The following is a 25,887-nucleotide window of genomic DNA, read 5'->3' on the forward strand; positions in this document are numbered from 1 at the left end:
CCATCTCAAGGGATCCAATGTTAATATATGATCATGATTCAACCTTTAATTACGTTTATTAATTCACTTTTGGGATTTTAAAACCAAACAAAGTCTCTCATTTCCAACAGTTCTATCAACTTTCTCTTCTCTTTCTCCCATTAAGTTTTATACTTTTTTTTTTCATTTTGATTTCCTTTTTGTTTTATGTAACTCTTATGCAATGGAGACAAGTAACCGGCGACTTACGCTCTTCGAGCAAATGTCAGCGGTCGACAATGGCCAGACCACTCTGGCCACCGCCGCTTTCACTGTCGATGATATTTTGGGAAACGTTAATAAGCGGCCTCAACAATCGTCGTCTCGCAACCGAACGCTTATGGAGGTTATATTTGACCATGACAAGAAGAGTTGGAAAGCATTTCGGGACAAGATCCGGTTCAAATGGCCAGTCTCTGCTCAGACCTCCTCGGTTACCGATGACATTGTTCATAGTGATGGAACTCAGTTATCGAGGCGCGATTCGTTTCTTTCTAGCCCGGATGGCTCGACTCGTGTTGTTGATGGAGAGGAGCGTTCCCCAGTTTCTGATCCGCCGGTTATGAACTCTCTCTTGCAATTGGCTGGGAGGGATTTGGTTTGGGTCGGGCACAATCCGGCTGATGTTAGCATGCCTAGTGACGCTCCGTCGTCGAGAACGTTCGGACAACAAACCAACCGCGATGATCCGAATTATTTGCCTTCCTCGAACACTGCCGTAAACGTCGTTGACAGAAGCGACGACTATGAATCTTCTCCGGCGCGTCATGGTAACCGCCAATTTTGGGCTATATTGGCGGAGGAGAGGGCATTGTCTTTGAGAGAAGCAGAGGAAGCGACCGCCGCGGCAACGACAGTGAACAATGGTCCCGCATTGGAGGCCCAACAAGCTGCAGCGGCGGAGGAGCCGTTGAGGAAGTCATTAATGGAATTATTAGAAGAAACAACCCAACAAACAGGTTGAGCAGCGTGATAAGCGACGAGGAAGAGGAAGAAGTAGCGGTAGAAAGCAGCTTTGGGATGGAGCAAGCTTGTTGCGTTTGCATGGTCAGGCATAAAGGCGCTGCGTTTATTCCATGCGGGCATACATTTTGTCGTGTCTGTTCAAGGGAGCTTTGGGTTCAGCGAGGGAACTGCCCACTTTGCAATGACTCCATCTTTGAAATTCTTTATATCTTCTAATGTCCTTTGTTCTCTCTTTCAGTTTTATCAATCCAATTCTATGAATAAAGATTCAACTTTTCTAAGCCAGGGATAATGGGTAGTAATATCATGTTCTTGTCTGTATGTTCCAAAATAAAGATTAAAGAAGGAACTGAGGAAGCAGCAGTGGAACTGTGCTTTATTTTTATTTTCGGCCGAAGCGGTAAAGTAGTGCCTGATTTGATGAATTGTTTGGGTGAGAAGCAAAGCTGTTCTCGGTCTTTGGTTTGAATGATTTTTGCTCCGAGAGACCGTCTTTTTAACAACAAATTTATATTCTATGAATTTTGGTATCTTTATGTGAAGAAGTGTCTAGGTCTGATTACTAGTCACGTGCTGACACGTGATTTGCTTCATAAATATTTTGATAACATCATCTTCCCGTGTCTATTTGTTTCCATGTAATTGTGTTTTCAAAAAATATTTTTCTCATTTTCTAGTGTTTAGTTAACGAAAATAAATTGTCAATTTAATTCATTTTCCTGATCGATTGAATTTGTTTTGAATTTTCTATAAAATGACTTACCATCTGATTTTCCGTAAGTCATTTTACGGACTTTTCATTTCAAAACATAAACACTCAAAACATTAATATTTTCTATTAATATATTATTTTATTATCATTTTAATAAAAATATTAATGATTAAATTATATTTATTGATAATTTTAATAATATAATATTATATTTTATTGATATATAATAATATACTTTTATTTCAATAATATTTATTAAATTATTAATAAAATTAATATTATATACTAATTTCATAAAAATGTTATTATTGAATTGTTGAATATTTAATACATACTCCATAAAATATAATAAAATATTTTTATATTATAATTTATAATATTTTAACAATATTATTATTTGAAAAAATAATTAATATAAATTTATAATAATTTTATTTTTTTTAAATATAATAATCATAATATTTTTATTTATAAAATTATAGATATAATATTTTAATAATGTTATTAAATAATTTATTCTAATATTTTTAAAATAACATTATTAGTTTGTTAATAAATAGTGGACATGATGTTCAGACAGTGGCAGATGTAATATATGCTTGTGGGTCAATGCCCACCTTGAAAATTAAAATTCATTTATTACATCTTCCATTTTTCTATGAAGACCCACCCTGATTCATTTATACTTGCTTTAATTCTCACTTGTGCCCAAAAGAAAACTAAAAAATATCCTTTATAAATAAACTTTTATTTTAATCCAAAATTTTATTCATTAGGCCCAAACCAAAGCTAAACTTAAAAATTCTTATTGAATCGAAAGGGTTTGCCCCATACCCATCTATCATCAACCGATTAACCCAGATAAATTCAAGCGGCAAAGTTTATAGAGAAAGATTTAGATTAATTTAACACTTATTATTGAATGTTAAAAAACTGGAAAAAAAAAAGGGACAGATTTGAATGAAAATAAAGCAACAAAAAAATACTAGGAAAGAAAGCAAATTGAAATGAAAATACCCTAGCTTCAGACGACCGATACCTACCTCCATCAGACGCAGTAGGTAAGGATATCCCGAGACCACCTCCGACCTCCATCAGACGACCGACGACGGACCCCCTAGCTTCAGGCCGGAGTTATCTAATGCCCACGAAATTTTAATTTAGATCTACACAATTCTAAATGATTTTTTTTTTTGAAAAACTAACATCCAGTTAGAGTGCATCATAAAAAAATGTATAAAAGGGGTGCCTTTTTTATTTTCCGGAAGTCTCTAATCTAAAGGTTTGTGAAGTTTCAAATTTACATCATTTTCAGGTTAAATTATTTTATCAAGTAATTGATAGACAACTTCAAAAGTTTAATAATCGTTTTACGAGACAAATACATAGTTGCTTCTTTATGTTTCAAGTCCAAGAAACTTGTTTTTTTCTTTTGATAAGAAAAAATTGATTCGTCTTACCCAATTTTATCTTTATGAATATTTTACAATATACTTTATATTATTTGGTTGTCAACTTGAGAAATATGTTGTTGATGTTCGTTCAGATGAAAGATTTTGTGATCTAAAGAACTTAGTGATTTATCATAAAAGATGATTGAGACAATGAAACATGTTTTGTACCCATTTGTGTTGTAACATCCCAAATTACGGGTTAATGATTAAATTATAAAATTTCGAAATTTAGTGATTAAAGTGGATAAGTTGAATAGTTTAATGATTTATGTAGAGATATTTCCTAAAAGTTTATAATAATTATTAAGAGAATTAAAGGGTAAAATGGTCTTTTGTCATGAAAGATATTTTTATCCCCTTTAATAGGAGATAAAAATGTGGGAAAATGAAAACATTTCATCTTCTTCTTCTTTTCTTCTTCCTCCTCCAGTAAGAGTTCAAAGGCAAAGGTAAGTTTCTTCATTAGTTGATTATTTGTTCAATTAAAGGTTAGATTTTTATCATTAGATGATAATTAAGTTTAAGAAAATCTTAATTTGTTCTAAAACAACAAGATGAAAGGTATATGAGAGATTGAAGATTTTGAGTTATTGAATGAAATATTGAAATAGAGTTGATAAGTTGAATTTGACTTGTCATCTATGAGAATAAGAAGTTAGAAGTGTTAGAATTAAGGTTGGATAACATAGAAAATTTGGTATGATTATTGATTTCTATATGGAGAATAGAATTTTGAGGATTAAGATGAAATAAATGGATATAAATTAGTTTAAGTATGTATATTTGAGTTAAGAATATGAAAGAGAATGAAAGATGAAGAATTTAAGTTGATATAGTGAATTTTTGGGCATGACCAGTGATTTTTTGGGCTTGAACGAAAAAATCCAGATTGTGCAGGGGGTACAGATACCCCTGGGGTATCGATACCTCTGGGGTATCGATACCCCTTAAATGAAAAATGGAATTTTGATTCATTAAACCGGCGTAAATTATTAACATCAAGTTTAAGGTTTAGGCTTCTGATAATTGTTTTGAAATGTTATATTTATGTAGATATTGAGCCTAAACAAGTTCCGGAATAATAAAAGGATTATGATTGAATCAAAGGATTATGATTGAATCAAAGCAAGGCTAAGGTGAGTGCAATTTAATTGTACTTATGCTATCGAAAAACATTGGCTTGTGATGAGTCAGTGATGGAGTTACTATGGTAAGAAGTGGCTCTTAAAATGTTATATGATTTTTATGAGTGTATATGTTAAATGATAGGTGTGAGTACAAGTTAGTGTGATTGTGAATAGGTAGAAAGAAAACAAGTGATGATATAGGAATCTAGTATAAGATATATGAGATGAAAATATGATAGTGAGCTAGGTGATGTATATATGGGAAATATATGTGAATAAAATATGATTTAAGTTATGTATATGTGATCTATGCAAATGCATGTATGATGTATGAATTCATGAGTAAAGGTATGCATAAATGATATATGTATGAAATTAGATATATGAGAATAAGTATATGTAACATGTGAATATACTTGAGAAATACATGTTATTTGATGAGATATATGTTACATGACATGATATGTGAGTTTACATGAACAAATGAGAAATGATATAAGTCATATGAAACTATCTACGTGAATACATGCACTTGTGATACATGTGATATGATATGAGATATATGGTTACACATACATGTGGTATGTGACAGAAGAGAAGAACAAGTGATATGAAATGTATAAATGATAATGCCCATGTTATACATTACGAAAGCTATAGGTATAGTTGACATGCCAAGAGTCGAGGGTTTACGCGGTCCTTCGGGACATATACAGTGGTCCTTCGGGACAAATACATAGGTCCTTCGGGACAAATTTCATATGCCACTCAGTGGGACTTATACGAGCTGTGGTGACAGCATTAGTGCACAACCTCAATGTACTCACATACCTTCAGTTCTCAACAGTGTACATGGGCTAATAAAGAGATTAAATATAATATATATGATGTATATGCTTTTGATGATATGAAATGTTACAAGAATTATATGATGATATATGTTTCTATATGATATGAATTGTATGAAACGATATATGTGTGTGTTATGAGTCATTGTATCTGTTATAAGAATGAGACATAATATATATAATAAGAGCATAAGAGATTATATAAACAAGAGATAAGAAATAAGAATGATAATAGTGTATGAATATGATAGAGATCATGATAATGTTGGCATATGTACATGTATGTATTCTGTTATGTGAGATGTTTTATGATTTTTATTATATGTTTATATGCCTCTCTAAGTCATCAACTTAGCGTGTGATTGTTTCACACGTAGGTTTGGAAAGCGGAAAGAGAAGTAAAGAGGAACAAGATAGGTCAGTTCTCCTTACCAAAGATCAGATCAGAAATGTAGATCAAATTATATGTATTTTGTTAGAAAGAATTTAGTTGCATGTAATAAAAAGGATTTGTATTAGAAACGCTCTGATCGAGTTTTGTAATGTTTAAACGTATTTTTGTAAATGGTAAATGTATATAAATGAACATTTTAAATTTTAAGAGTTTATACGTATTTTACGAAAGTACTGTAGCAATATTGTAGCAGGGTATTGGTTCCCTGTAGTAGGGGAATCGGTTTCCCTTTGAAAATATAAAAATTTTAACATTCGGGTACTGTAGCAAGGCACTGTTCACGATATTGTTCATTATTATTCATGGTGCTGTTCATACCGTATTTTACTATTCATAAATACGTTTTTGCCTCAAAATTTTATACGAAATTTTATACCAAACACAATTGAATAATATATTATTGCATTTTCTTAAAATGAGTTCAAATGTTTGATATTTTGTAAGAATATCGTTTTTAAAAGTCAATGTGACATCCCGGACTCGTATTTGGATTGGATATGGGTTGGGGTGTTACATGTGTATTTACTTTTGAAGCTAACTTAGGTTTTACCGGTTGCAACCACAACAGTGGAAAGAAAATTATCTGCAATGCACTTTATGAAGAATCGACTACGTAATCGTATGGGAGATAAACGGTTGAATGATTGCTTGGTTATTTTTATTGAGAAAGATATATTTGATAATGTAGATAATGAAAAGATTATACAATGATATCAGAAAATGAGATCGAGAAGGGAGCAATTGTAAAATTTATGTTTAGTTGTACTTTTTTTGTAAACTTTTTATTATAATTAAAATATTATTAGTATTTTTATCTTTAAAATTTTTTGTTATTAATATATAAGTGCCCATCCTGAAAAAAATTCCTGCTTCTGCCACTGTGTTAAGGGAAGTTAGCCAAGCATGACAAAACTGCAAGTAATATATCATGATGCTCTATGTTTCTCTTTCTACATATAACTATAGCTGAGTTTTTTCTCCCACCCTATGTTATTCGTGTTTGGAAGTACCTGGATCTTCAGTTAAGCTCAGCAAGGGCACTTAATTATTCCTTTCTGGTGCCACTCAACTGTCTGCAAATGAACCTTTTGGGAGTGTGATAAGGGAAGGACACACATCAGGTTGTCTCACTATGTAAATTTGATCACCGACCTTACCGGTTGAATCCTGGTTTCGATACCACGTCCATAGAGCCCAAGTTTCATTCTTCACCTGACATTCAAGAGTTTCAAGTTAGAAGCAGCCGATGAGTGGCTCACATAAAATCAAGAAAAAAATATAAACTTGGAAACATGTTAGTACTCCATGTTAGAATGATAACAGGTTGAAATTGAACTCAGAATCTGTTTGTTTTGCGAAAGATGATTTGTGTTTTCTTTTACTTTTAACTGGTAAAGCATTGACCGATTAACGGATCTATCTATTGGCCGCAAAAGAAAAATGATTCTCTCTAAATTTGCTCCCTACTTTAAGCCAATGCCTGCAAATTTTCTTTGCAAATTCATGAGATGCATAGAAAAGCAATTTCTACATATAAAAAGGAATACCTCCAAGATCCCATGACCAAAGCTACTTTCTCTGAAGGCACTGAAATCAGGTTGCCGGTCCCAGCAAAACTTTCCAGCTGCTGGACCAGTAGTGAAGTTTGTTGCACAAAAGCCACCCATATACTCGTCATAGGTAGATGATGGCTCTGGACAGTTACCAGCTTCATCAGCATGTTCAACTGCCATTTTCTCACGGTTTCCCCCATCTCCTACTGTGATATGTACTGGTCCACATGGATCTAATGTATAATTGTAAACCCGATTGGACCTCTCATAGGCATGAACCTGTAAAATTTGGAACAAAATAAGTTAATATATTTCTTGGAGACAATACTGATTTATGAGGAATGGATTTCCCCTCCAAACCGGCAAAACCCCAAAGAAGAAAAAAATATTCATATATGTGTATGTGTCTGCATGTGTGAATTCAACTGATTTGATAAAAATGTAACATTAGTTCATGCGCAGCAAGTGATCATGTTCTTTTACTGTTTCAACTTAGATTGTATAATGTTGGTCCCTTGTCCATTTTCACCTAAATACCAAAGTTGGTTTTCATGACTTACATGTCCATTCAAGACTATGTCAACACTGTAACTGTATAGTAGTTCTTCCATGTCCACCCTCATACATTCTGCCTCTTTATAATGAGCTTTATATGAATTGTACCATGGTGGATGCCAAGCAGCTACCAGCCATGGAGTCACGGATCTATCGACATTAGCTAAGTCCCTCTCCAGCCACTTGTATTGCTTTTCTGCAGAAGGAATAAGTAAAAGTCTTAGCAAGGTTACACAATAATTGAATGAGAAAGGGGGATTAGGGAGTCAGTGATATCACTTTTATACTTCATAATAGCAAGAGAAAAACACTCTCTCTGAAAATACGTTTACTCCTATAACAATGTAGTAAAATACTGAATTCCTGTTATCAGATTTCATAGAGATTAAAACACCTGAAACTCTATATTAGTCATTCATATCATGAATTTATAGAAACCATTAATAAAAGGAATCATTTGCAAGGGTAATCAGAAACATATACCAAGAAGAAGCAAACTGTCAAAACCAAAAATGTAAAAAAAAAAAAAAAAATCCTATCTTTGATATCAAATGGAAAAGCTCTGTAGAATGATTTTACAAGTACAGTAGTACCTGATTTACTAAAAGGAACATATGCTCCTAGCATGATGAAATGTATCCCCCCGGAATTAAAGGAATAGTAGAATGTTGATGAAGATTTGCTTTCCTCCGAAGGAAATGCAAATCGTGAACTGTAAGCTACAAAGCTCTGGTTCCCAGCTTGCTTTTCTATTTCATGGTTCCCTTCTACTACCATTATTGGAGTTTCAGAAATTAAACTCTGCATGAACCTGCAGAAAACATTCAATTAACATGAGTTCATAGTTTTCGTGCGGTTAAAGTCCAACGTAATGAAGGCAATTCAACAAACCCTTCTCTACTAGCCACAACCAAAAATAGAAAAAGAAAAGGCAATCAAAGACAAAAAGAGGTAATAGTGAAACATCTGACCTCCCCCAGTAATCCCAACGAGGCTGATAGGTCTCATGTATTGGAGTCTGTGGAAATGAGCAGTCATAGCAGTCTGAGCCAGTACCATTTGTAAGATAAAGATTTGCATAAGTTACATCACCAACTAATAAAACTAAATCAGGCTTGTTCCTTTTCAAATGACTGATAGTGTCGGTTGTATTATATGTTAGTCCCAGATCTCCCACAACTGCTATTCTCTTTGGATAGCTCCTGGGACCAGAAACTGGCATTGTCCTGAAGTGGTAGATATCACTCATGGCTGATATTGATGGATCTCCACAACGATAATAGTATAGCGTGTTGGATTTTAGTCCTACATTAGGGGGGAAAGTACAACACTCATCCAGTGGATCAAATCACAAGTCCTTACGGAGATTATAAAAAAAGTTAGGTAGGAAGTATTCACCAAAATAGGGTAGAAAACTGCATGGGAAGGGGCATTTCAGAACCAGAATATTTTTTCAAGAGTGGAATAGCTCTAAAAGAAATTACATATCATCATGTAATAACTTGCAACAATCATCAGGTAAACTAATCCTAGTTTCTTAACAGAATTCATGCACTATTTTCAGCCCAAACCTAACAATTTAAAAATGGTGATAAAAATACTATTGGATTTAAAGCCAATATTGTTGTTACTAATACAAAACTGCCTGGTTGAAATCATAAACTGAATCCGAAATCTTCTCCATCGAAAGAGGAAATACATAATCAATCTAGTAAAACAAGAATAAGGCCAAAAATATTTCATTAGGCTTGTTTTTGTATTGTCTTAATTAATTTTTTAACTTCTCCCAATCAGTGGACATCTTCAAATGCAAAGATCACATTGTTGGGACAGAAAAGCTCAGCAGAACCAAGCATACTGAATTGCAAATTCAAATCTATCTTATACTAAGTTAAACTAAGGTAACCACTCAAACCTGTTAGACGAACATGGTGGATGATTCCAGAAGTGTAATTCTGGAGACCTTCAAAGGGGTAAAGCTGATTGTACACCAAAGAATAGCCAGTGGCTTCATGAGTTAATGAAAACCTTGACCTCCCATAACGAACTAAACTTGCAATTGTATTGTGCTTTAATGGCTTTATATTGTTGCCAATCTGGAATTCCCCTGCAAAACTTGCCAATGTATAATTCACATAAAATCAAGCAATAGAGTAATAACAATAGTAATGGAGAAAGTTAAAAGCAAATATGCAGCGAGATTAAAAATTTCTGGCATCTTACTGATTCGTGTGGCATCAACCAAAGGAAAAAAAAATACTATAAAATAAACCACTTCCAAAATCACTAACAAAATTCTCACGATTCTCTTTTTACTTACTGCTTTCGCTTTGACATTCAAATTTCATTCTCAAACTTAGGAAAGTATTTATTTCATTTAAGATTAATATGTAATTTTGTACTTTAAGCTTTAACTCGTTTAGTTCATGCAGATGCAATCCTACTCAAATCATGCTTTTATTTTAATTCTGATTTTTATGAATTATGATTCTATAGCCAAAGAAAACCATAAATGCTATAATAATAATAATTGATAATATAAAATTTGAAACATATGTGTTAAGCTTAGAGAAGGTTTAGAGGAGCAACCAGTGACCCATGAGATCCAAACAGAGTCGTAGTTGACGGAGAGAGAGACCGAAATCTGCTCGGGCTAGAATCCTTTGACGCGGCAGCGCACACGGGGGTCAGTGTCGGGCAAATCGACGGCGCTGCCGCGCAAACTGACGTCGTAGGGGGCGGTTACGGGTTCGAAAGGCCCTTCGAGAGTGGAAGTAATCCGGTCGGCATCGGCAACAGCGACGTTGATGGCGGTGGTGGCGAGGGAGAAAACAAAGGACCACCAAAACGTCATCGTTAAGGAGCACTTCGACATTTGCAGCGAGAGAAAAATAAGAAATTGAGGGTGTGCGAAGGAAGGAATATTTTTAAACGTCGGACGATCGAAAATATGACAAGCCGACGTGTGGTTTTGCTGACAGTTATCGACAGTTTAGCTGATGAATGAAACTTGGATTTTTCGAATCAAAATATTACTATTAAAAACTAATTTTTTGAAATGACATTATTGAATAGAAGGACATGAATAGGAATCCGTGTGATCCAGGACAATATTATTGAATAATATCGAAAATAGGACACACATTTAAATGTTTGAACTGAACACTGCAGTCTAGAATTTATCAATGACCCTGAAGAGATAGGATAGCACGTGTGTTGCAAATGGACCAAGACATACAGATGCAGATGCAGTGGCACATGGATTTTCTAAATCACGTTCGAGCTTCTTTTCACCATCGACGGTCACAAATGTCCCTTTCTTGTCATGTTCTTGCTCTTGCTGCTGTTGATTATCCTAATTGAATCAAATGGGGCTGTCAAATTGGCAGACCATGCATGTTTGATACCGGAGACACACAACGTGCCACAAATATTTTTGTTGGAACTCCTTAGGCCCCGTTTGGTTCATGAAATATTTCATTCCTGGGAGTAATCTTTTTTTTCGGGTTAAAAATACACACGTTTGGATGGTCACATTCCCAAATGAGGGTAAAAATTGAATACAAACAGTGGTATCTTTTTCCTATTTTACTGGGAATGTTAATCCCCATCTCCCTTAGGTATTTGTTTATTCCCGTCCCGTTCTCTGAAATACCCTTCTCCCCGCTTGCTTCTGACTGAAACAAAATCTTCTTATTCGATTTGGCGAGAGTTGTTGCGAGGAGCTGTCCATTACTGCTTTGGTTCCCGTTTTTATTTCCTAGCCTGGGTTTCTTTGGTTCCCGTTTTCATTTCCCTCGGTGGCTTCGTTTCTCATTTCATTTTCCGCAGAGAGCTTCAAGTAATGTTATTTGCACTAGGCCTAGTAATATCTCAGTTCATCAACGAACTCATCAAAAAATCCGTTCAACAAGCTCGGCCCAAAACATGTGCTCTTTTAGAAATGTGTGATTCTCACAGTTGGCCTTCGAGCCACTCCCAATACATGTTCTTTTTCACCGTTTACTTCACTCTCTTGACTTGCAAAGGATTGGTGGGATTTGCAAATCCATAGAGACCAAGAGCAGGTGATTCAATAGCAACACATTGGGTATGGAACAATTTTGTCATTCTTTTCAGTTTTATGTTCAAGCTCTTTATCTATATGTGGAATTTTCCTTGAATCTTTTAGGCATTCAATTATAATATGGATCAAACATTTTTTTTCTCTTTTGTACTAATAGATTACAGGTGTTGGGGTTCGAATTATGAATTCGTTAGATGTCACATTCTAAGGTTGTTTGTATGAAGTGCTCTAGGATTCATGGATCAAGCACCTTTTTTTTTTTTGGTACAAATAGATAAGGGAAGCGTCATAGATGTTGGTATTCAAATTTTGAACTTATTGAATGTAGTCTTAAGGGTAGTTGTATGAACTAATTGAGTTGTTAAAGTGATAACAGTCTCAAGATATTTTCCGTGGACTTGCTCTTCTGTTATGAACGTTTAATTTGCATGTATTGATAGGGGAAAAAAACCTATTTACATATTGACTTGATTATGTTCTGAAGTGGAAAAAGATTTGGAAATTTGATGATACTTTTTTATCATTGTTTGCAATGATCATTATGATGATTACACCCTGTTAACTATCGATTCATTTCGAGTTCAAGAAATGATGTGCTCTCTCGATCTATGGATGAATATGATATGATTCTTTTTCTATTTGTTGCAGGCATTAAGATTTGAACATTGTGCTAGTTCATAGGGACCTTAATTTTTTCCATATTTATGGCTTGATTGCGGCGGAAGAAGAAAATTAAGATGATATGTTATCTAAGAATCACTTGAATTAAATTTTGATTTTTTGAATAATTATTAAAACTACACATTAATTTTGTTAAATGCGTAAGTAATACATAAATATTAATTATGTACCAAAACAAATACATAAATATTAATTTATAATTTTATATAATATATATAATTTTGATTTTTGTTTAATTGTATATATAAAATTTTAATTTAATTATACACATTTAAAAAATAAATGCATTCACTTATAATAAAGTCATCTTTGTACATTTTGGTAGGAGTCGAATGATTCATCTATTAAATGTTCATATGCTTATTTAGTTAAATGTTGATGTAAAATTTTAATATATTTTTAGATAAATTATATAAAATTTAATATTAATTAAAATAAAAATAATACATGATATATTTACTCTTTTATTCTACCAATTTATATATAATTTTATAAAAAAATTATATATAAATTTATTAAAAGTATATACATGAATTTTTATATAAATATTTTCATTTAAATATTTAGAATTCCACTTGTTAAAAAATATAGAACAAGAACAATTTCGTAAAATATACATTTCAATAATCTTTTATTCTTTCAACCAAACATTGTAATCTTACATTCTTGCCAAACAAACCAAACACAGTAATGTAACATTCCCAGTAATGTGTTAGGTAATGTTACATTCCGATAATCCTATTCCCGGAGATAATCTTACATTCCGTGAACTAAACATACCCTTATTAGTATTTGTTTTCCCTTGGCACTTCAACCGTATGAGATTTTACTGTTTAGCGAGCAAGATCTTCATATATTCACGTGAAGAGGTGAACACTAGCGGATGTACATATGGCCTCTAGGGTGAGCCCACCCTCGAATTTTCTAAAATATAAATCTTTTCTTATGAATTTCAAAATTTTTTCATTCAATTATTGTATTTAGCTCTATTTTTATCGTGTCCACCTTAAAATTGTATGATATTTATTCATATACAAAATATTTATATTATAAACATATGTGTATTCATCCTAAAAAATTTAGATCCGATAGTGCGAGATGTAAAACTGTGGCTTCATCTTTCTAGGGTGAAGACACTGATTTAGATATAGGTCTCAAACATGAAAGGAAGTTTGAAAACCTTTTCTTATTTATTATATAGTTGGTTTTATTTTGTTTTTGTTTATTTTAATTAGAATAGTGATGAAAAGTTGCATTAGGCAAAAGTAAATTCTCTTTTTTTGCTGGAATATAGTGAAAGAAGAAGAAAAGACATTTTTCTAAAAAAAAATTAATTGCCAAGATAGACTCCTATTAATGGGTTAATGAGAATTTTAAAAAATTCTCGCCAAATTCGTGACTAGTTTCAAAAAAATATAATATTTTTTATTAGAATTTATCATGTTATGGTAAATTTTTTTAATAAAAGTATATATTTTATTAAAACTCGTCATGCCTATGTACGAGTTTCATTAATTTTAGAGATGGTCTAATGGGCCATTCTTTTTACCCACCTGACCTATTGGGTCAATTAAGCCGAATTGCTGAGTTGAGCCTAAGAGAGTTAGCATATTGTAAGATGTTGTTTTGCATAGAAAGGAAGAAACAAGTTCAGAATTTTATGTAGCATTGTTTTATGTAGAGGGTGCAAATTTTAAAAAAATATTATATTAAAAATTAATGGTACAAAATTACAGGAATGTGAAATCAAATTATCAATAAATAATATAAAGAAAATATATAAACTACAAACGACCTTAGTGGCAAAAAAAAAATATTGTTCTCTTCTAAATCCTCTAGTTCGAACAACTACGTCTATAAAATGTGTGTTATTAATAACTGAGAATTTTTTTGAACAAATACTACCTTATTTACACCTCATCTCTCACATACTCTCAACCTATCCTTAATTCCAAATGCACTCAAGTACTAGATTCCATGATATGAAACTTTAAATAAATATAACGTGTTATTTTCGTTTAGTATCAACCTGTTCATGTCTTCGTAGACGTGTAAAGGCTGTGAATTTTCCTTTAATTAGATATGCATATTAGTAATTGACGGATTTCCTTTGTCTTTCGGTACAATTGCAGTGAGATATCGAGCATTGTACATTCTTAACTGGGTTTATCGATACTTAACCCAACCGCACTATGTCCATTGGATACGTAAGTCTCTCTCTCAGAGCACGTATCGTTTTGCAGGCTATACACATTCATCATCTCCTTTGATTAAGCTCTAAACTCTTGGCCTTCGTAAAGGCTGCAAAGGGACTTTGATATTCTTAATTGTTCTTCATTGATTCTTATATGCAGCTTGGATTTCTGGGATTGTTCAGACACTCCTATATGTTGATTTTTTTCTACTATTATATTATCAGGTAAAACTCTTTACTTTGGTAATTGTGATATAGAGAGGTTAATAATTCAATATCAAAATCTTGATTTCCAAACAAATATATTCGTGCATAATAAGATAGAATCCAAGAGCTCTCCAGATCCTTCATTTACATTACATATAGTATAACAACAATTAGATGATAGTTTACTAACACTGTAATGCTCCAACGGGGGCCTCCCAAGCTTTCTTTCTCTCTGCATATTTCAAATATGCGGTCCAATTACCACCTATGGACTTCCACCACCGCCTCCAGTCTGGTGAAGCATTGCATCGATTTCATCTCCATCCTCCATCTCAAGCTACCCCAAACATCAGATTTTTAATTTATTATTCAAAACTTTAAACAAATTCACAGTAAATTTATACGTTTGGTCCTCAGTATCTTGGAATTTCGGAAGTACTATTGTATGGCAGGAAACTTAAGGTTAATTAAGATAAGTTTTAATCTAAAATGTTACATTGTCTACACTGAAAAGTCACTCAATTGCTAATAATTAAGATCGCATGCGTTAATGCCATATTTTGACAGATTTTAACTTATCATGTTAGACAATTAATAATAATTTTAATTACAATCAAGAATGTTAGATGAAATTTTAGGCAATAACTTTTGAATTATAACCAAAATAATTATATTTACACAATTCGACGAGGAAAACGTGATACTTCAAGTTTCAATTTAAAATGTGAGTTAAGCACTTAATAAGTTTTTAGGTTACAAGATAATTGAAGTTTTTTTTAGACTTACAATAATATGTTGCATTATAGACTACCTTGAAATTATAGGGTATTCGAATCTTACCTCATCGGGAGTCTGCTCTCCTCGGAGCCTGCGCCCATCAAATAAGAAGGCAATCGAGTTGAAATCTACCGACTGCCTATCGCAATAAGCATTCATCAATTTCCTCAGCTGAGTGCTTCTCTTGATCCTAAAAAACACTTCGTTGCCGTCCTGCACAACAAACGATCAAATAAAAAATAAATGGAAAAGATAAAAAGAAAAGGAGAGAAGAAACGAAGGAAAATAAAACTAAAACCTGGCCCTTCACTTTGAGATTAATGTGAGCAGCATCGCCCGGCTTCTTGTCCTCGGTCTGACCTCCGCCGCTAGCTTCCGCCGACATTCTTACCGAGCCGCTCCTTTTATGTCACCTCCGCTTCTGGTGCTAAAACGTGGAGAAATTAAACAGGACGAATTGGAGGGAAGAAGACAAAGGGTGGGCGCTTTGAAATAGAAAAAGGAAGCGTTGGTTTTACGCTATATATATTTAATATTTACAACTTAAAAGTGGACTTCAATTTCTCGACCGGGTCCTCACGTAGTGGCGTTAGGGTAATATTTTCAAAAAGTTTTTCTGATGTCCGATGACGTGGATACCCTTACAGGGCGAGTCTTGTTTGAGTGGATACTCGCTTGATGTGGGAAAAAGGAGTTGAACTGGATTTGATAAAGATTTGGATTCCGGCTTTTAGGGAAATTGGGGGTGGTTGAATGTGTGTGGGCCAAGGGACATTGGTTTCAGGATGGGGACCGTTTAAATGAAGGGCTAAAGATGGATCCACCTGGACATTGGACGGTTGAGGATGATTCCGTGGAGTAGAATGGGATGAAGGCGAAAGGAGTTTTCCTTGGCTTTTAGAGTTGAGCGCGATGCGTACTTTGTTGCACGTTGTGAAAATACTAATGGCAATAGTAATTTATTACTACTATTTGATTAGTGGTTGAGATTCCATCCTTATCCGATTACAAATATTGCAGCTATCCACGTCAGCGGTTTTCTCTTATATATAATTAATATTATTAACTAACTAAATCAAAAATCAATCGAAATGCGGTTCAACAAAAATTGTCGCATCGCATGGGGGAAGTCTCACGTTTAATGGGTACAGTTTCGTGAATTTTGCACCGTACTCGTTTTAATTGGAGTGGAGATAGGTATAATTTTAGCGGGTAGTAGGCGGGTGTAGATTTAGAAATTGATATCCATCGCGGGTAGTGGGCGGGTAATGGGTTTGAGTCATTACCCGCCCCACATCCGTCCCGCATCAGCTCGCCCCGCTAAATATCTATTAAATTTTAGATCATTATAAATTTATGTATAATTTTAGAGACTAATTTATAAATTTTAATATTGTATAAGATATAACATGTAATTTAACTAAATATTAAGGATATTTAGTCTTAATATGATCTCTTTTTTAATCTTAATCTTGTTACTGCGTCGATCTTTCCTGATCTCCACTCTTTAAGTACGTTTCTTCTTCTTCCTTAATCTTTAATCTTTAGTCTATGTGTCTCAAATCTACAAAAACCCAACTTTGATTTCTATATTTTGCTTGTTTCTTGAACAGAAAAAATAAAGGAAAAAAGGTGTTTCCTTTTTGTTCCAATTTTTTGCTTTGTTTTCGTTGGTTTTTCATATATCAAGAACCAATAATTACTTGCTCTCCAGATGGCTATGTTTATTTTTTGTATTTCTTCTCTTCATATCTGACCTATTTTTAATAGCACTTCACACTGGTATAGGAAAATAAACCTAGTATTTTTGTAAACTCCTATCTTTTCTACCTTGACCAAGGGCCTTCCTAGTCAAAGCTTGTCTGGAACTTTATCTCCATTGATTGGGAACCTTAGTGAGCTGCAGTCAGTGTAAGTTAATTGCCTTTGTTGATTAAGTTGCATATAAATTTAGCTAATCTTTCATGTACTTTTGGGTTTTCCCTTTTTTTTGTGACTCAAATTTCCTGCATTTTTTTAAGTAATTACTTGTTTGTTCTTTTTTCATTAGCAGGTTGCTTCAGAATAATGCTATTTCGGGTCCGATTCCGACTACGATTGGGAAGTTAGAGAAGCTGCAGACTCTTGATTTCTCCAACAATACTTTCAGTTGCGAAATACCGACTTCCTTCGGAAACTTGAAAAACCTCAACTATTTGTAAGTGTCCATATTTTTTATTACTTTTTCATCATATTCATCTCCCTGTCGAGTTTCTTTCTAGTAGCTCTGTTTCTTATATGTATTTTCCCTTGTTTGTAACATCCTCAATACCGGGTTAGTGATCAAATTGTAAAGTTTCATAATTTGATGACTAAAATAGAAGAATGAAATAGTTCTATGATTATTGGATACATATGATGAAGGTTATTTTGTAATTGTTAAAGGAAATAAAGGGTAAAATGGTCATTTGATCATTAAGGATTATATACACGTGGGAAATGGAGAGAAACTCCAGAGTTCTCTTCTCCTTTCTTCTTCTTCATGCGTGGGAGAGCAAGGCAAAGGTGAGAGTTTTATTAATTGATTATTATTGGAATTTTAAGTTTGGTTTTGATCTTTAGTTGATGGATAAACATAAGGAAAGCTTGGGTTACAGTAAAAATCAAGAATGGAGGGTTAAGAGAGATTAAAGATTTGGAGTTTTTATATGAAACTTTGGAAAGAATTGATAAGTAGAATTTGAAGTTAAATTTGACTTGTCAATGGTTAAATTAAGAGATTTGGAGTAGAATTTGATTTTGAACATATAGAAATTTGATATGATTCTTGAATTACATATGGAAGATAGGATTTTGAGGTTTAAGATGAAATAAATGAATATAGATTGGTTTAAGTATGTGTACTAGAGTTAAGAATGAAAAGGGGATGATATATGAAGTGTTTGAGTGAAAATGAAGTAATTTTCGGGTTGAAAATATGATTTCTGGGCAAGGGGAATCGGTACCCATTCAAGGGGAACCGATACCCCTTCAAACGACAGAATTCCAGAATGTCTTGAGGGAATCGATACCCCCATGGTAGGGAACCGATTCCCCCTAAAGAAAAATGTTAATATTGGTTTAATAAGTTCGTTTAAGTTGCTAGTATCCAATTACAATGTGTAGGTATCTAATGATTGCCTCAAAATGTACATGTATGTAGATTCTACGCATAAAGCAACTCCGGAACGTTTGGCAAGTAAGATCGATCAAGGAAAGATAACAGATCGATAGTGACTAGTGAGGCCATGTGAGTGCGTACTATTAGAATATACGTATTGTGTATGGAAATTTGACTTGCGACAAGTCGGTTTCCCATATGTTGAATATATGATTGTATGAGAATCATATGAGAATAAGAGATGACAATGAGTTACATGCCAGATGAACACAAGAGAAGTGTTATAAGCTACGTGACAGATGATTATGAAATCATACGAAAAGTGACATGTACATGTGATACATGTTAATGAAATAAGCTATGTGAACTAGTATAAATAGTATATGTGATTACATAAGTTATGATTAAACATGTGATATAAGATATAAGCTAAAGAATTATAGGATATGAGATAAGACAGACATATGTGGTTATAAGAGACATGATATGAAAATAGGAGAAAAGAAAATGTGATATGTGAAAGTGAACTATATATGTATGAATGAAAATGATAAGCCATGTGACATGATCTATATGACTCCTGAATATGCAATCTGTGGTACAAGTGATATGAATGTTATAAATGATAATGCCCATGTTATGTGATATGAGAGCTAGGGGTATAGTTGGCATGCCAAGAGTCGAGGGTTTACCTGTGTTCTACGGAACATATGGACAGTTTTACCTAGTCTTTCGAGACATGGACAGTATACCTATGTTCTAAGGAACATATGGACAGTTTACCGAGGATCTTTATGACCTCTGACAGTTACCGAGGATCTTTATGACTCTGATAGTTACCGGGGTCAAGAGTCGAGGGTTTACCTGTGTTCTACGGAACATATGGACAGTTTTACCTATGTCTTTCGAGACATATGGACAGTATACCTATGTTCTAAGGAACATATGGACAGTTTACCGAGGATCTTTATGACCTCTGGACAGTTACCGAGGATCTTTATGACCTCTGGATAGTTACCGGGGTCTGTGTGACCTCTGGATAGGTCCTTCGGGACATTTATATGAGCTGTGGTAACAGCATAGTGGTGCACAACCTCAATAGACTCACATATCTACAGTTCTCACAGGTGCACATGGGCTAATAAGAGATAACATGGAATGTAATGTATAAGATATATTTGATGTATATACTTAGGGTGATATGTCATGTGTTGCTTGAATTATAATGATGTTGATAAAGATAATAATATACATGGGCAATGCAATTGGAAGACAAACGAAAAGTGAAAGTAATACAAGAAGATATGTTGCGTGTGTGTATGACATGATTATATATATTGTTATCATGCAATAGATACATGCATATTGAGATGTCATGATTCAATGGTATGAATGCACGTTCATGAATTTATTGTTATATGTTTAATTATTGCCTCACTAAGTCAACGACTTAGCGTGTGATTGTTTCACACGTAGGTTTCGAGAAGAATAAAGTAATGCGGAGCAAGACAGGTCAGTTCTCCTTACCAAATGTCAGATCAGAAAATGTATGTACTGTTTACAGAGTGTAGTTGGCATGTAGTCTAAAGATATAAATGGTATGAACTCTGATATCTGTTGTAAACGTTTTGAAGTAATTTAAATGTTATCAAAGTTTTAAATTACTCACTATTTTATACGAATAAATGTTTGAAGAGTCAATGTGACACTTCGGACTCGTATCCGGGTCGGATACGGGTTGGGGGTGTTACATTTAATGGTATTAGAGCTATGGTTTAGCCGATTCTTGGCATAAATCGAAGTCCAAAGTGTCATAAAAGATGTACATGCCAACATAGATTGAAAAATTTCTGATCTGATGGTGTAAGGAATAGGTTGTCTTGCTAATAGAATAAGAATAGTTTAATACAGTAGAAATCCGATCGTGATAATTTCGAAGTAAGTGAAAGGTGATATTCCTGATTGTGATAGCTATTCACTTGCCCTGGCCAGGCAGGATGAAGAGTGGACACCTCAGGAAATGCCTAGTAAGATCAAAAGTTGATCTCAGAAAGCTGAAATCGTATCTGAATAATGATAGGAAGTTTTCATCGTTTGGAATCGGAAAAACGATATAGAGTTATTATGTAGATAAGATAGAATATGATATTATAAGATGAAAAGTACTGAGATTATAAGATTATAAGATATTGTTAGGATATGATAACCAGATCCGCAATGGATCTGGATATAGTTGCATATTTGGATTATAGTAATGTGGTATAGTAAAGGAAAAGGAAGTAAGAATTTGTATATTTAAGTAAAGATGAGGATTGATAAGAAGAGTTTGAGAATGTGTATATCAATGATCAGATTATAAGACACAGGAAGTCAGAATGTTGAGTTTGAGCAAAAGAAATTTCAGGATGTATGAGAATTGAGGTGAAATTGATAAATTGAGTAAGCAAATGTTGAGATAATTTAGATTGGAAAGAATGCATATGATTGGTATAAGAGGGCTTGTGCCCTAGACTGAACAAAAGTTATTATCTAGTTGTCAGAGTAAAGGTGCTAGAGTTATAAGATTGGAGGAAAGATATAGTGGAGTTAATTGATTATGATGTGAATTTGAATATAGTTGTATATTCTGAGCAGATAGCTATGATGTAGAAACAGAGATAAGTATTTGCATAGAACCTTCGGGAAGGAAAATACAAGTATAAGAAATGATAAAGAATGAAGTTATGTATAAGAAATGTGTTATCAGAGTAATGAGGATGCAATGAAGATTGATACATAAAGATGAGTATGTGATAAGACAAGAGTATTGAATATGAAAGGAAGTATATGATTTATGTATAAGGAATAAGGAGTAAAGAAATGAAGGGATTGATTTAAAAGAATCAGATACGATAAATATGGAAGTACAGAGGACAGTTTTGATATGAGTGATGAGATGAATGTTATTGTCAACGTGATGAGTGACATTATATGGAATTTTAGAAAGGTCAAAGGAAAAATGCATAATCGAATGAGAGAAAAGACAACAATGGATTGGTATTACTGGTTATTGCTTATATGATAAAACAAAGATGAAGGTATAAACGAAAAAGATAGTCGAAAAACTAAAGGATTAAAAGTAAGTTTCTGATGATGACAAGAAAGAATAAGTCAGGGAAGCAACATAAGAACATTAGAAAATGTGTTCCTATTAAGATGTGCAGTGAAAATTCGAGGACGAATTTTCTTATAAGGAGGGGAGAATTGTAACATCCTCAACCGGGTTAGTGATCAAATTGTAAAGTTTCATAATTTGATGACTAAAATAGAAGAATGAAATAGTTCTATGATTATTGGATACATATGATGAAGGTTATTTTGTAATTGTTAAAGGAAATAAAGGGTAAAATGGTCATTTGATCATTTAAGGAATTATATACACGTGGGAAATGGGAGAAACATCCAGAGTTCTCTTCTCCTTTCTTCTTCTTCATGCGTGGAGAGCAAGGCAAAGGTGAGAGTTTTATTAATTGATTATTATTGGAATTTTAAGTTTGGTTTTGATCTTTAGTTGATGGATAAACATAAGGAAAGCTTGGGTTACAGTAAAAATCAAAGAATGGAGGGGTTAAGAGAGATTAAGATTTGGAGTTTTTATATGAAACTTTGGAAAAGAATTGATAAGTAGAATTTGAAGTTAAATTTGACTTGTCAATGGTTAAATTAAGAGATTTGGAGTGATAGAATTTGATTTGAACATATAGAAAATTTGATATGATTCTTGAATTACATATGGAAGATAGGATTTGAGGTTTAAGATGAAATAAATGAATATAGATTGGTTTAAGTATGTGTACTAGTTAAGAATGAAAAGGGGATGATATATGAAGTGTTTGAGTGAAATGAAGTAATTTTCGGGTTGAAAATATGATTTAGGGCAAGGGGAATCGGTACCCATTCAAGGGGAACAGATACCCTTCAAACGACAGAATTCCAGAATGTCTTGAGGAATCGATACCCCCATGGTAGGGAACCGATTCCCCCTAAAGAAAAATGTTAATATTGGTTTAATAAGTTCGTTTAAGTTGCTAGTATCCAATTACAAGGTGTATGTATCTAATGATTGCCTCAAAATGTACATGTATGTAGATTCTACGCATAAAGCAACTCCGGAACGTTTGGCAAGTAAGATCGATCAAGGAAAGATAACAGATCGTAGTGACTAGTGAGGCCAGGTGAGTGCGTACTATTAGAATATACGTATTGTGTATGGAAATTGACTTGCGACAAGTCGGTTTCCCATATGTTGAATATATGATTGTATGAGAATCATATGAGAATAAGAGATGACAATGAGTTACATGCCAGATGAACACAAGAGAAGTGTTATAAGCTACGTGACAGATGATTATGAAATCATACGAAAAGTGACATGTACATGTGAATACATGTTAATGAAATAAGCTATGTGAACTAGTATAAATAGTATATGTGATTACATAAGTTATATGATATAAACATGTGATATAAGATATAGCTAAAGAATTATAGGATATGAGATAAGACAGACATATGTGGTTATAGAGACATGATATGAAAAATAGGAGAAAAGGAAAATGTGATATGTGAAAGTGAACTATATATATATGAATATGAGAAATGATATAAGCCATGTGACATGATCTATATGACTACTGAATATGCAATATGTGGTACAAGTGATATGAAATGTTATAAATGATAATGCCCATGTTATGTGATATGAGAGCTAGGGGTATAGTTGGTATGCCAAGAGTCGAGGGTTTACCTGTGTTCTACGGAACATATGGACAGTTTTACCTATGTCTTTCGAGACATATGGACAGTATACCTATGTTCTAAGGAACATATGGACAGTTTACCGAGGATCTTTATGACCTCTGGACAGTTACCGAGGATCTTTATGACCTCTGGATAGTTACCGGGGTCTGTGTGACCTCTGGATAGGTCCTTCGGGACATTTATATGAGCTGTGGTGACAGCATAGTGGTGCACAACCTCAATAGACTCACATATCTACAGTTCTCACAGGTGCACATGGGCTAATAAGAGATAACATGGAATGTAATGTATAAGATATATGTGATGTATATACTTAGGGTGATATGTCATGTGTTGCTTGAATTATAATGATGTTGATAAAGATAAATAATATACATGGGCAATGCAATTGGAAGACAAACGAAAAGTGAAAGTAATATAAGAAGATATGTTGCGTGTGTGTATGACATGATTATATATATTGTTATCATGCAATATATACATGCATATTGAGATGTCATGATTCAATGGTATGAATGCACGTTCATGAATTTATTGTTATATGTTTAATTATTGCCTCAGTAAGTCAACGACTTAGCGTGTGATTGTTTCACACGTAGGTTTCGAGAAGAATAAAGAGTAATGTGGAGCAAGACAGATCAGTTCTCCTTACCAAATGTCAGATCAGAAAATGTATGTACTGTTTACAGAGTGTAGTTGGCATGTAGTCTAAAGATATAAATGGTATGAACTCTGATATCTGTTGTAAACGTTTTGAAGTAATTTAAATGTTATCAAAGTTTTAAATTACTCACTATTTTATACGAATAAATGTTTGAAGAGTCAATGTGACACTTCGGACTCGTATCCGGGTCGGATACGGGTTGGGGGTGTTACATTGTTCTTGTTGGACGTATAAGACAGTTAAACAATAATAGCCTTACTGACCCTGCCCGGATTCTTTGTCACAAATTGGAGGTCTTACTCTTGTGTATGTATCTGGACTCGTTTATCTTTTATTTTGATGTCTTGGAATTTGCAAATGCTATTTGTAATGCCTTAAGTTTACCTTGTTAATGTTCTTTATGTTTGTTTCACTCGCCCGTCGTCTATAAAAAACGTTTTTATAGGGATCTGTCTTACAATTTTAAAGCTCTATCTACCTTTTTTTTGTTAGTGTTAATTAGAGTATTTTGGCATCATTTGATGATTTGGTCTGAATTTGGTTAGGATGTTTATCGAATCTATACTATTTTGTTTGGTATGAAGTAGGAAGAGCTAAGTGACCAGCTCAAATGTTGAACGTGGAAGTACAAAAGAACCAGTAGATCATAAAATTTGAAAGGGAAAAACAAAGGATAATTATATGTTTCAACTTACTATATATATATTTTTAAAAAGCCTTATTTCTAAAAACAGTTACTTATTTTTCCGTTTGTTTTATTATATTTGTTAATGAACATGTTTTTTTTATGTTTAAGTTTGCTTTCAGGCGGGTGTAAACGGGTACGTCGCTAGTGGATAGTGGGGATGGATTTGAGAATGTATCCGCATGGGCGGGTGAGAATTTGAAAATTTGTACCCATCATAGGTGGTGGGCGAGTGATAGATTGAAAAATATTAGGTGGGTATGGGGATGGGGATGGGGTATCCACATCCGACCCGCCCGTTTGCCATCCCTACTCATGTTAATTCTATAAACTAGGGAACTGAAATTGAGCTCTCGATGGATAACTCTTCAAGTCTGCTATAGTCATAATGAAGCTTCAACATCTCTCGTTTTTTATTGATAGCTGATGCATTTATTGGCAAAATATCGAACCATTCTATATTTATTCTGGAGTGATTTCTACATTTATTAGTATACACATTCTATTAGTTATTCAAATTTGGGTTTTTTAGAATAAAAATTACTAATAATCTTTATTAATCTAGAGTGTGTGTTTACAAGTGGTATTATATATTTTAAAGATTCTCAACTATTTGACAATGAACGTTTAAATACCCTGCAGTCTCTATTACTTGAATTTGAGACCTCCAAGGTCCAATAAAAGATTCAAAAATAATTTTACGAGTATATATATATACACGCGTGCATGTATGCGTGTGTGTTTACTATATAAAATAGGAAAACTACACTGGTAATCACTTAACTATCGTCAGGTTTCATTTTAACCATCGATGTTTCAATTTAATCAATCAAACCATCCAACAATTTAAATGCTTCAATCAAATCATATGTCGTTATAAATGTCGCAGCAGTTATAATATTTTGGTATAATTACACAAAAGGTCTATATTACTTATACATTCTTTTAATTTAGTCTTAATTTTAATCAATTAAAATAAATTTAATT

General features: G+C 33.4%; 3 protein-coding genes across 3 annotated transcripts; 1 reads left to right on the forward strand and 2 right to left on the reverse strand.

The window, feature by feature from the left end:
- The first annotated feature begins 202 nt into the window (after nucleotides 1-202).
- On the forward strand, nucleotides 203-1,452 carry LOC120166075. The gene is made up of 3 exons (XM_039175452.1): nucleotides 203-977; nucleotides 1,071-1,201; nucleotides 1,321-1,452. The coding sequence occupies exons 1-3, from the start codon at nucleotides 203-205 to the stop codon at nucleotides 1,450-1,452; spliced, it is 1,038 nt and encodes a 345-aa protein (XP_039031383.1).
- Nucleotides 1,453-6,609: 5,157 nt separating this feature from the next.
- On the reverse strand, nucleotides 6,610-10,564 carry LOC120166145 (purple acid phosphatase 15-like). Its single transcript, XM_039175504.1, is given in 7 exon segments — nucleotides 6,610-6,791; nucleotides 7,127-7,411; nucleotides 7,693-7,883; nucleotides 8,281-8,498; nucleotides 8,659-8,992; nucleotides 9,603-9,794; nucleotides 10,277-10,564. Coding segments are annotated over 7 exon segments (1,653 nt in total). The 5' UTR covers nucleotides 10,563-10,564; the 3' UTR covers nucleotides 6,610-6,644.
- A 4,353-nt stretch (nucleotides 10,565-14,917) lies between these two features.
- LOC120166144 (small ubiquitin-related modifier 1-like) lies at nucleotides 14,918-16,105 on the reverse strand. Its single transcript, XM_039175503.1, has 3 exons — nucleotides 15,911-16,105; nucleotides 15,676-15,825; nucleotides 14,918-15,172 (listed from the first exon to the last, which is right to left on the reverse strand). Exons 1-3 carry the CDS (start codon nucleotides 15,995-15,997, stop codon nucleotides 15,101-15,103), a joined length of 309 nt encoding a protein of 102 aa, XP_039031434.1. The 5' UTR covers nucleotides 15,998-16,105; the 3' UTR covers nucleotides 14,918-15,100.
- Between the last annotated feature and the right edge of the window lie 9,782 nt (nucleotides 16,106-25,887).

Source organism: Hibiscus syriacus, unplaced genomic scaffold (genome assembly GCF_006381635.1).
Source record: "Hibiscus syriacus cultivar Baekdansim isolate YM2019G1 unplaced genomic scaffold, ASM638163v2 tig00111621_pilon, whole genome shotgun sequence".
Taxonomy (NCBI): Eukaryota; Viridiplantae; Streptophyta; class Magnoliopsida; order Malvales; family Malvaceae; genus Hibiscus; species Hibiscus syriacus.

Bases quoted from the DNA above. Each gene is read 5' to 3' on its own strand.
- LOC120166075 (XM_039175452.1), top strand. From the start codon at position 203: ATGGAGACAAGTAACCGGCGACTTACGCTCTTCGAGCAAATGTCAGCG. The intron at 978-1,070 runs GTTGAGCAGCGT...TTGCATGGTCAG, and splicing joins AGAAACAACCCAACAAACAG to GCATAAAGGCGCTGCGTTTA. The intron at 1,202-1,320 runs GTCCTTTGTTCT...TCCAAAATAAAG, and splicing joins AATTCTTTATATCTTCTAAT to ATTAAAGAAGGAACTGAGGA.
- LOC120166144 (XM_039175503.1), bottom strand. From the start codon at position 15,997: ATGTCGGCGGAAGCTAGCGGCGGAGGTCAGACCGAGGACAAGAAGCCG. The intron at 15,826-15,910 runs GTTTTAGTTTTA...TTTGTTGTGCAG, and splicing joins ATCTCAAAGTGAAGGGCCAG to GACGGCAACGAAGTGTTTTT. The intron at 15,173-15,675 runs GTAAGATTCGAA...TGTTTGGGGTAG, and splicing joins GAGAGCAGACTCCCGATGAG to CTTGAGATGGAGGATGGAGA.